Source organism: Toxotes jaculatrix, chromosome 8 (assembly GCF_017976425.1).
Source record: "Toxotes jaculatrix isolate fToxJac2 chromosome 8, fToxJac2.pri, whole genome shotgun sequence".
NCBI lineage: Eukaryota > Metazoa > Chordata > Actinopteri > Toxotidae > Toxotes > Toxotes jaculatrix.
The window spans coordinates 8,332,816-8,345,347 of NC_054401.1; the positions used below are offsets into that span (position 1 = coordinate 8,332,816).

At 40.1% G+C, this 12,532-nt stretch overlaps 1 protein-coding gene across 2 annotated transcripts in view; it reads left to right on the forward strand.

The window, feature by feature from the left end:
- bcam (basal cell adhesion molecule (Lutheran blood group)) overlaps positions 1-4,898 on the forward strand; it is a 48,518-nt gene extending 43,620 nt beyond the window's left edge. For both annotated transcript variants that reach the window (XM_041044647.1, XM_041044648.1), the window contains 3 exons: positions 74-215; positions 1,127-1,226; positions 2,761-4,898. In XM_041044647.1, the coding sequence (XP_040900581.1) occupies positions 74-215; positions 1,127-1,226; positions 2,761-2,763 (245 nt within the window). In that variant the 3' untranslated portion in view covers positions 2,764-4,898. The remainder of the gene's footprint in view (positions 1-73; positions 216-1,126; positions 1,227-2,760) is intronic.
- The last annotated feature ends 7,634 nt before the right edge of the window (positions 4,899-12,532 follow it).

Here is a 12,532-nt window from a genome sequence, read left to right on the forward strand (position 1 = left end):
CCACCTTCCCTCAAACCCCACCATTTGCCCCTCCACCCCCACTCCATGTGTCCCTTCCATTATGGCGCTGTAGCTGACAAGCAGCAGGGAGGCTCCAGCGGGGTGGTGATAGCCGTGGTGGTGTGTGTTCTGCTGCTCCTGCTGCTGGTGGCTGCCATCTACTTCCTGAACAAGAAGAGCAAGCTGCCCTGCAGCAAGAAGGACAAGAAGGAAGTGTGAGTAGAGAGGTGGGGAGGGAAGGACTGATAAAAAGGGTTTATGTTAGCAGTGGTTATGTCAGATGATTCAATAAGAATTAAAAGTGAACAATATTGTGGTGCTTGTTTTCACTGAGCTCTTTGAAACTGAAAAGGATGGCAAAGAGTTGTTTGGGGCTCTACAATTAAGACAGTGAAATAAAACAATGTTCCAGCATCTATATGGTTTTCTACAAAATAAAAAAAAAGGAATAACTTTATGTCAGTGGTCTTGATCGCTCCGTTACTTTACATTGCGCTAAACAAAATACTGGGTTTCCCCATCTTTCAAAAAAGCCGTATTGTAGCAGTAAATCATGTATGTACTTTACACACAATGTGTAAAGTATTATGATTGATATATGTATGTACTGTTAATAATGCTTAGTCATTCGATAAATTGCTGAGCATAAAAATAGCCTTTTGTTCAGCATGAAGAGGAAGCATCCTATGACTTGATCCATCATGACAATAAACTCAAAGTCTGAGTTTCCATTTTATCATTTTTGTGCCTGATTTCAGGGAATCAGTATGCGGTGTGAACCAGCATGAAAATATGAAACTCTGTACTAGAAAATAATCCTCAAAAAGATAACGCCTTAGAACTTTATTCTCACGTCTTTTTAGTCAGGACGTTTTAATTAGCTGGAGAAGTAGTTTGATCTAATCTTAGATTTGAGACAAGCTTGTGTTTAAAAAAAAAATCATTAAGCTTGTATTTAAAAAGAACAAAGCCAACAAAAGAAGTCAAGAACACTGTGTAGAAGTCAAACCAGTGGTCAGCAGCCTTCCATCGTTTGTAGATCCGTTAGTTATACAAGGGAAATACTGTTCAACACATCTCACTGACTTCTTTTGCATTTGTCTTTTTTTTTCTGCTTCTTCTGCAGGGCCAGTGGAGAAGTGAACAACGACATTGTAGTAGAGATGAAGACAGACAAGGCCAACGAAGAGGCCGGTCTCCTCAACAAGAGACCGTCCACAGAACAGGTCAGGCCAGTGGACACAGGATGGGCCTAAGGGTCATGTGTCTGAATTTTGGTAACAGTGAGCTCCAGCTAATGTTTATCATATGGCAAACTAACAGTTAATTTAGTTAGTTAATTTCATTCCAGGAGTTTAGGGTGGGTTACCTTTTTCTGCATTAATGAATATGACTCATGATGCTACAGATCATTGGTGTGCAGGGACAGGTCAAGGACATTTCAGCTATTAAGCACAGTGCAGTGGTTGAAAACAAAGCCACCCCTCACTGTTTATATAGTGTTTGAATTTTATCAAGTGGGGAAAAAGGTCATGGGTAGTTAATGTTATTAAACAGAATATATTCAGATTATTTGGAGGTCTACAAGCATTCAGTACCGACTTAAAAGTAGAATATTAGTTATCTGTCTTTGGATTTATTTATATAAAATCACAAGGCTGAGGATGGTCATGTAGACAGAAACATACCTGTAAAGATTCTTCATTGCAATTGCCATCCGTTTGGCATAAACACAAGCTTCACAGTCAACACAAATATCTTCAGGCGCATCAGTCAAGCTGACTGAGCATCTAAAGTCAGTTTTTAGATCAAAGAGAGCCGTTTTGAGAAAGCTGTCCCTGCAGCTCAGATGACGCAGGGTGACAGCTGTGCAGAGTTATCTGAAAATGTCATCACAAATGTAAAACATTTCATCACGAAATTTATGGTAGTGGCATATTTGACGTGAATGAGAAAGCCAGTTTAAGCAAGCCTTGTTTTATGGGTTTTTTGAAACTACTGACAGAAAACTGGGTGACATTTCAGCATTGCAGGGAGATTGCAGACACATTTTGCTTTGCTTTTGAAATGGATATAACAAGAAGATGCGACAGTCTGTCTCTCCAAATGCTATCAAGTGATGTTTCTTTCTTGAGACGCCATTAAAAAAAAAAAATAAATCATCCTGTAAGCTGTCTTTTAAAAGGTGGCAGCCAAACCACAGACAGATTTAATTTCATTCTGAAATCAGCATCTTGACTTGTGTTAACTACATTTAACAACAGATTCTTTCTAGAAGAATGTTCTGTCTCCCCTCGTTCCCTGTCAGCTCTCAACAGTCAGATAAAATACCCAAATGTAGTAATATTGAACATTGCTCAATATATGAAGTAAAATATAACAAGTGGTTGTGAATGAGCACTGCCTGTGTTAAATGAGGAAAACTCAAACAGCACCTTTTAGCACTTCACACAGTGCTATAAAACGTTAAGATTATTTATTGTAATGTTACTGTAATTATTCTGATGCACCTGCAATCTAAATGCAAAAGTTTACCTGAAGTTAATTACCACTTGATAAGCTGTTGAATGAACTGTGAATGAATATGCAGAGGGAATATTTAATTATGAAATGAAAGAACAGTTTGCTTTGGGGCATATTTTTAAACAAGTTGTTTACAAGGAAAACATTGGAGAGTCATAAATACGGTGTTTCTTATCATGAAAAGCAGAAATTAATGTTTGCACTTACATTGTCATTTTGTATTTGTTTTTCTGACAGTGATGAACACAGCTGAAGAAAGCAAGCGACAGAGAGATGAAGGGAAGGAGGACAACTGTTATGAAGTGAACAGGGCTAATTTTTATTTGCTACACGAGAGGAGCACTGAGGGGCACAACAAGAGGTGGAGCATGGAAATGGGTTTGATTTGGGGAGGCACACCATTTTTGGCATTGGTTATGCTTGTTTTATAACCTGGAGTAGTAGACATGTTGGGTGGAGCCCCCCTCTTTTTTTTTTGAATTGCTTTAACTCCATCCATCTGTGCGACTGCAGGTTAAAAACCATACATGTGCAAAATCGCAATGTGACTCATTATCACTGGATTATCATGGTTTCTTTTGATTCTAACTCCTTATTCACCAATCACATCTTTGGTTGACTCCACTGCAGGGTAGTACTGGACAGTGAGGCATGGCTCACACAATCCAAACACAGTGGCAGAATCTTTCTTATCTACCCCAAATGAAACACAAAATGCCATTAAGCCACTGAGTGTTTTTTCGGGATTGTGTGTTTGCATGCGAGTGTAACACTGAAAGTCTATTCTGTCTGGGAGTCTGCACTTAAATTTTCTGCTCTCTGCTGGACATATTGGGCAAAATTATCACAGGCTGTCATTCTGTTTTATTCACTTCAGTAAGTAGTGATTATTTATGCTCACAACATGTAATCCCTAAGCACACTGCTTGGCGCACATGGCTGAAACATTTCTGCTCAAAGAAGCTCTGTGTTTGCTTTAGTGCTGTTTGTTTAATTGCATTTGTGCCACCTGTGAATGTTTATATATTTCTTTTCCAATATCCCTAATTAGCTGTCAGTAGAAACAGCCTAGGCATTTAATAACACCAGTCCTTTCTCTAGAATTTCTCACCTTTTTAAATCCAGCTAAAAAGTCACAGAACAAGCAAGCTATTAGGTTGTACAAATTTGTTCTTGCCAATTCCAGCATACTTGTATATTATGTTAGTACACGAATTATTCACTTGTTTTCCTTTGCTCGCCTGTTTTCTCTGTAAATTCAAACACTGATTACCCTGTCTGTCAACCAGGTGGTATACTGTGCATGATGTGGAGCTCAGAGTTGCTGTTGTTACTAAGCCGCTGGCCTGGCACCGTAATTGCTATCATTTCTTACCAAGTCTTTCACAGCCTTTCAGTCCTCGACTCTGTGATGAAACCATTCTTGCAAGCACAGCACACAGCGGTTCTACTCAGAAAGCCCAGTTATCATCAACGTTCACTGTAAAATTGGTGGAATTTGGTGAAATGGTCGACAGTCTCACACTGCAGCCTGCTGTGTCGCTGACAACAAAACACAAGTCTGAGGGGCTACGGTTCAGTAGTCACAGATTCACCTGTTAGAAGAAATCACTGGCACAGGTTCACTCTAGTTTAATACAAGCTGGGAAGGGAAGGGAAGGTGTGGGAGGGAACAGGATTATGTGATGTTCCTTTTATTTTTACCAAATCAAAGCATTTTCGAGTGTCACAACAGGAATGTTTCTGTGTTTAGGTTTGTAATACTGGCGTTGCTGTTTCTCCCTTACACTGTCAGCAGGCCAGAGAGGTTTGATAGCGGGTTGACGTGCCCTTTTACTTTGTTGTACACTGGAACCAATGGCCTTGATTTTGAAAAAGGTCACCTCAAACCACTATCTGTGCCCACAAGGCTCCTTTTTATTTTCCAATGACTTTCTACTGATCTTGCCATATTGACTGTTAGCAAACCTGTGATGGCAGGTGAAGATAGGTGAACTTGGAGATTTGTTTTTTGACTTTAATGTTTTATATAAAAAAAATATTGTGGTATACAAGTTGTTATTTTTAGAAAGGGGATTCTTAATTTTGCAACTACTGAGGTTTAATTTTCCCATGATTTTCCACTTGTTGAGAAGAGAGAGAAAAGGGGTTTTTTTATTTAGGATTCATTTTTATGAGATATTCTCAGTCTCAGTGCTTTACTTCTCTCTCTGTACTGTATACTGTATATTTTGTGGTACACTGTTGTGACTTCTGTGGTGTGTTGATGTATCGTTTTATTACGTTCCAGCTGTGTAGATTTCTAATGAAAAAAAAAAAAAACTCAACAAAACCAATCATACCCCTTTATTTTGTGTGTTTTTGTTCCCACCTTTGTGACAGCCAGTTTACAAAAATGCTGTTTTGGGATTTCTTTGGCGATATCACTGTTATTTGTTTTGCCATTAGTATCCTTGTAAAGATAAACAAAGTTGCATAGGAGCAAGAAAGTATGAAAGTATGGCCATATGTTAATGCGGCTGAAACACATTCACCATTGAAAATGATCTCTAAAATCATCAAAGTCCAAAGTCAGAAATGAGATCAGATTGCTTTTGATGTAATTCGTCCTTGTTTTTTCTTACACCTCCTGGAAGATGACATCTAAATTGATTACCGGCTTGCACAAAGTTGAACCTCTTTGATATAACCAGCATTATGTAAATTTCTCCTCACATTGATTGATCCTATGATTTGTTGTGACAGAACAGAAAAATCAAGGAAGTTCATGTTTTGCATCAATAAGTGCTTAAAGGGTGGGCTCGCTGCCGACTACATGATGCAGCGTTCTGTCTGTTCACTTTCATGTTTAGAAATGAGTTGAAATGAAGCCATCAATCATCAGCGAATTTCTGTGCAGCTTTGTGCGCAGATCAGTAACAGTTAGTAGGATGGCTTTTATCAGTAGGAGCTATAATCATAATTGGCTATTTGAAAATTCATATTTCAAAACCAAAAATTAATGAAGAAATGGGATGAAAGAATTTCTCTAAAAATGAGTTGCACGCTTTGCTTCTCCTCCCTCTAACATTAAGATTACGTAACCATGTGCTTTAACCTTGCACCACTTTGTGGCAATTTTGCCCAACACCATGCATCTACGCAGGATCTCTGGTTATGGGCCAATCAGAGCCATTGTCCTGGCACACGCCCTGCTCTGCTGGTTTTCCATTAGGAAATTAGAAGTCTCTCATCAATGTGACCTGGAGAAATTGATCTGTGCTCAGAATACAAAGCTGCAAAGACAGCAGAGTAAGCGTATGGGTGGTTAGAGGGAATTTATGGAGAACACAAATAACAGCGTCGGTGTCATCCCCTGCTTACGTGATGGAGGAGAGGATACATGTCAGCATCTTCAGGGGCATCACACTGTAAAATCTTACATAAAGAATCTCTTTAGAATTAATATGGTTTAATTTAAATTAAAAAAAAAAAAACAGCACGATTACGGTAAATGTTTGAGATTTTTGATTAGAAGTAGCTTATTGAAAAAGAGACCATATAATCACAGCCGAACAGCAGCCACTGTGGCCACAAGGAAAATAATGGGACAATACCAGCAAACAGGGAACATTCCTCAAAGGTTCCCTGAAGGTTATTTTTGTAAAACCTTTAGAAAACCTGAAGGTCACATTTTTGCAACCTTTGAAGAATGCGTCAGGAATGTTAAAACCACTTTCCTGAATTACTGTAGGGGAATGTTTGATACAGGGTTTCAGTGAACTCTCCCACACCCTTCATGCAATGTTCTCAGAACGTTCCATGAAAAGAAAATTGTTTGTTTTTGCTCATTTAATTTACCTTAATTTCCTAAGAGTTTCCTGAAGATTTTCTTGGGCCAGCTGTGATAAAGACATAATCAGTCCATCTGGTGACCTGACAACCTGCCACAAGCAGAACAGAAAGCAAGGTAAATTGTGTTTCCTGTTGTGATAAAAACCATTCAACTGTGTATCTGTGACCAGATGTTGTGTTGGTCTCCCCTGTGTGTTGCTATAACACTTGAAGTGTTATAGCAACAAGATTCATTAAGTTAGTGAACTGCCACAGCTACAGGTCGTGAACATCAAGTTAGCTACTGGTTGCAACAGTCCAAGTACATCTGCACCCAAAAAAAAAAACAAAACCCTGGAGTGTACTGAATAGAGAAAAGGTGCATTTTATTGCTTATAAATTCGGTATTTTGTTTGAAAAGGATTGGAGGATTTCCTCTTTTAAAAGTTACAAAGTCTCACTTCAAGGACATGCTTTCTGTGATGTTGGTAATAGTGATGAATAAATGTATGAAATGTAATCATGAGCACAGCAAAACTTGGCTTTAAGTGGGTGTTATGGATGAAGGGTATTTCGAGTAAGTGCGTGTTTGTGTATCTTGCTGTTTTTTTCAGTGTGAGATCCTCTTGTTTTTTGTTTCACAAAGAAAAAGAAAAAGAGAGGATCAGTGCTTTTCAGACTCGCTAACAATGAAGGGGATTACTGTCATTCCACCCAGTGTCCTTCCCTTCCTCCCTCCTCCTTCCTTCTACTCCCTGTGAGTTTTCCTGCTGCCTCCACTGGGTTTAGTTACAGTAGCTTTAAACTGATTTAGCCGTTTAAACTGTCAGCCTATTGAGGGATGACAGCCACTGTCTGTCCCCTCTGCCTCCTCGACCCGGATCGGATGGCTACTCAGTAGCACTTGGCTCAGGTTCAGCTCAATTTGTACACAGACACAAACAAAAATAGATACACTAGTATTTATGCAGTGCTGTTGAGATAGATCCAGGTGCAGCCTCAATAACAATATGTGCTTCGTCATCCTGCATAATAAGTGGCACACATCAGTTTGCACACATGACCCCAAGAACAATAGGCAGGAAGATCTTCATGAATGCAGAGATTTATCAAGAACTCTCTGAGGAGAAAGAGGAAGGGAAGGAAGAAGATAACTGATAGAAAGAATTTTTAAAGGCAGAGAGGAAAAAGTCAGAGGGAGTGAGCTGAAAATTGATTCGAAGGCAGGGTGGGCAGGGGAGCAAACTGAAGGAGGAGGCGATGTGGTAGGAGGGTTTACTGTCAGGATAAGGGGAAATGAAAGTAGTGATTGGTGACGAAGGACGAAACAGAAGATGCCTTGTTAAGGTGTCATAAATCTGCATTGGCTCTGGGAGTTAAACAAATGTGGGCTCCAAAGAAATAAAGCATCAGTTAGAAAGAGGGAGGAAGGGAGGCAGGAGGAAGGGAGGGAAAGAGGGAAGGTGCACTGCAGAGAGGTGGACAGAGATAAAGCATGAAAGAGAGCTTGTGTGATAAATGTGTTTATCTCTCTCAGTCCTAAGGTTTAATATCCTGTGTGGCCTGAATGTGTTTACTGTTTGGGTGCGATTATGAGAGACAGAACAGAGAGATGGTACCTGTGTACCCTGTGCGTGTGCGTGTGTGTGTGTCTGTGTGTGTGTGTGTGTGTGTGTGTGCGCTACCTGTCTGAGCCTGCATTTATTTGCTGTATTTCTGATATCTATCTCGCAGCATGGAAGATCTGTTCCATTGATTGAATCTGTGAGTGTGCTATTAAGCCGAGTGGCGGCCAATCCCCCGCTGGCCTAGCTTCAGCGAGTGTGTGAGTGCGTGTCACTCAGGAGTGCCAGCCACCTGTGGCATGTTTAGTTATTAGGGCCCAGCTGGGTGTGCTTTAATTTTAATTGGTTAGGCTACTTTGTGTTGTGTCTGTGGGAATTAGAGGAAAATACAACAGAGAGAGATGGAATTTCCAGCAGGGTTTATAAGCTAAGGAGTGTTAAAAAAAAAAACCAATACATAGCACTGATGTGTAGAAAAAAATGTAATGAGATTCAGAACTGTGTTTATGTGCTTCGCGCCCTCTGAGTTCATCTAAGTCAATGGAATGATGTGGCGTGTGAATCAATCTGCAAGGGTCAAAGGTCACTTAAATTTTCCATGACAGGCTGAGGTCAACTTGAGGTCAACGAACAAGATTCAGCTAAAAACACAAGGTCAGGACTATTTTAATCCAGAACCATCTAAACACTTTGTCCAAATTACACCCTTCAACTTTATTGGGAAAATAGTGGTCTGTTCTCCTTTTATCAGAAGCCACTGGTAAATTATAAAACTTCTAGATACTAAAGCATTTGCTTGGATGTTTTTCGAGGTATGGGATCATGAAAATCTTTCTAGTGAAGTATTGAATTTAAGTGTATGTTTAGTAATTTGAAATTGCAGTCTTCAAGCAGTGTGGTGTCAGATAGGCTCAATAAAGTGAAATCAGGATGTCAGCACAATATAGTTTCATTGTCAGAAAAATAATACCAGCTACCTGTGAAACTATATATTCTAATTCATTCAAAGAAAATTTGTTATAATTTAAGTACCACCCCCAAAAGCCTGGTGTGTGTTAAAGGGTTTAAAGATACATCGTGAGAACCAGACTGTTGATTGTATCAACTTCATTGTAAAATCTTGTGATAAGCTGCAACAAGGACTTGTTCACCGACATACTGGATTATGATAGAAAACTGCATGGTGTAAACTCATACTCATGTTTATCTTTGCACACAGTCACGCACCATGGAACACTGGATTTAAAGTAATGCCAAAGGCGAAAAAAATCCCCCGAGGGCCCAGTAAAGACAGAGAGAGAAAGAGACAGAGAGAGAGAGGGAGGGAGTGAGGATCACAGAAGAAAGTCAGCGTTAAAAGAAGAGGAAAGACGGAGAAGGGCCCGGAGGAGCTGAAGAGCAGCTGTTGAGTGTGGCTCCACCGAGAACTTCTTTACATGTACAGGCCCCTCCCTCTGGCTAACATTACAGCACAGCAGCTGTCTGGAGGACACACACACACATACACTTTTTTTGGTGATGATTTACACTCAGAAATGCAGTATCCACACATCAACACACTTCGAAACTAAAGTTACACACACTCATTACTCCTATGTTGTTCGTGCACTTGTGTGTGTGTGTGTGTGTGTGTGTGTGTGTGTGTGTGTGCATGTGTTAAACCAAGGTTCCAGAAATGGCATACATACCTAGAAGCAAGTTGAGTTGTGTAGGGTAATGAAAGGGTAGCACATTCTTTGCACTTGACCTTGTTGCTCAACTCGCACTGTAGAAAATACACCTTAAAACACACACAATACCTGCCTGAGGCCAAACACACACACACACAGCCAAGAAAAACAGTGGTTGCATTTACACCATCCAATAGAATGCCACCTTATATTGCTCTCTCTCTCTCTCTCTCTCTCTCTCTCTCTCTCTCTCTCTCTCTCTCCCCCCCTCCCCCTCCCTCTCCTTTTGATTTCCATCTCACATGCATATGCACACACACACACAGTGAAAAGTATTTGTTTCCCCTGTGTGTTGTAACAGTAATAGCAGTGACAGTAAGAGCGACTTAGGGCATCCCAAGAGTACACCAGATAATTACTATCATATGCTCCACTGACTTACTAATGGAGCTTTGCCATTATATCCCGTCCTTTCCTCCTTTTTTTTTAAACTCACATCTCTCCAGCTGTCGAAATAAACAGAATCTTGCGTGTGTATCGCTTGTTAAAGGAGGGCAAGAGTGTTTAGAGCAACCTGGATAGGCCTTATCTTCTTTTTTTTCCTCATTTAAACCCTATTTTCCATTTTCAATCTCCCCTTTTCACCTCAGCATCTATTTTATACCACTCATTCACTCCTATGACCTTCCCTACTTCCTTTACCTTAATAGAAAAAACTATGAGCTATCTAGTGATGAGAGCGCCCTGCTTATTACAGAGCCAGGGGGCCTTATCAAGCTGCTCCGTGCAGTAATAGGAAACACGACAGAGCGTTTATTCGCTGACAGCTGCTGTGGTAGTGTGTCTACCTGTGTCAAGGTTTCCCTTCTCCTGCATTTCCCCTGTGTGTGTGTGTCTGTGTGTCTGTGTGTAAGTAAGGAGTCCTGGTATTTCTCTCAGCTGCATCCTTATCAGCTTATCAGGCCTGTCCACTATATTTGATGCGGGATCAGAGGATATAGCTCTACATAACGTCACACACACCCAGGATAGAAAAAGAAAAAAGTCACAGTGTGAGTGAGTGTGTATAAGAGTGTTTGAGATGTTTTGCAGATGCACAGCTAGTGTAAATTTGTGTGTTAGAGTAAATTATTTGCTTCCAAAACCCTCAGTGTCACCTCCCTCCTCCTTGCACTGCCTGGTTGTGTCTGTCTCTTACCGCACTGCTATTTCCACACAACTACAAAATAAATGTACTGTTTCCTTCCTGTGCTCATTAACCACAGCGTTCACTGTTACTGCGTGAAATAGACAATTGTGAGAAAACCGATCTGAACCTCTGGTCAGGACCTGTACTGTTTGAGAAGCTGTACTGAGAAGCATGCTTCTTTTCTGAGCTGCACTGTAAGAATCAGTATAGGAGGGGGTTAGAGGGGCTAACATTCCTTACTAATTGTATGTGTTCTCTGGCCCTCCCTCCCCTCAGTGTGTGTGTGTGTTTTCCTTCATGGTGCAGAATAGTTTGGAAAATTGTTGCCAAGACATGCATTTTGAAGTCGACCTTTGCCACAAAGGGTCAGTTCCCAGGTTAGGTTTTATGTTTCAAAGGTTTGCTGTTATGCTACAGTAGGAACAAGAGTCAGGGGTCTTATAAGGGGACATTTGTCCAGTTGTCACTCTGTTTCATGGTGTTTTCTCTGTCTTCAAATGTAAAAGTATTTAGATCAAAATAATAATCAGTGATATTCAAACTCATGAATCAGTATTAGTTTTGCTACATTTGCTCTTTTGGCAAAAGATGGAGCATAATATTGATTCAATCTATGTCCAGGTCATAAAAGGTTTTACATTTGCTGGTTTAGCCCTCAGGGGAGGGGGTCTTTCCAAGTACAAATCCATTGCTGCGCAAGAAATGATGCATTTTAATCTTGTGGCAACAGCAGTTTGTTTGAAATAAACGGAAGAAGGAGTTGGCTGATAGCGGTTATAGCTGTAGCTGCTTTTGTGTATAAAACAAAAATTACCAATATGTGATCTTCTCTTAGGCGCTGTTCAGCCTCAGATAATGATGTCTGAAAATACATTTAGATGCTGAAGTTTTAGAGCTGAATTCATCTGAACCATTAGAAAACAAGGTTTTAGTTGCTCAAGTGCTTGATGTGCTCTCACTCTGCTTATTAGTCAAGGTTGCATCATGACAAGCTTTTTCCCCAGTTTCTTTTCAAGAGCAAGAGCAATAAGCAGCCAAGTCTACATGATGTCCATGTTTGTTTCATTTTAGGCAGAGGACTGGATTTCTTGTTGAAAGAACTAAGTAATAGCAAAACTTAGAACATCAATTCAAAGTTAAGATTCTTACCCAGTTTAAATTTGTGAAACCTTTTCTATCCAGTTATGTGTGAGATTGATAGTGTGATAATTCTGTGTTCCAATTAAATGATTTACTCCCCAAACCCTCAGACTTTTCTCCCCTTTTTCGCACTGACAAGTTTAGCCTGTTCTTTGAATTTAATTACATATCTTGGGAAATTAAAGCAGAAGTCTGACATCTAAGCCTAAAATATCTCAAAGTTTTAATCATCTATCACTGGGTTTTTGAAGAAATCTATTGCTAAGTGCGCTGATTGGTTCCTGGGTAGTTAAGATGTTTAGTTTAATAGTAAAGTGGGCATTTTTATTCTTTGAAAAAAAACACAAGCTTAAATATTCTACCAGGTGTGAATATTGTTGAATAATTTATTGTTTATCTTTCTCAGGCTCGGAGCAGGAAAACTCAGCTGCAGCAGGACCTCTGAGACGAAATTAACTACGATCGGCCAGTCATTCACCTTTTGTTAGCTCTCAGAAAAGCAACACTGTCTGTGGCATTTTCAGGATTTTGTGGATGACATTTTTCTGCAGGCGGGGAGTTTCCAGGTTCATAGTGATATATGAGTCGGCTTCTGTCCTGTGTGTGACAGACCTATCAATGAGTCCCGGCTT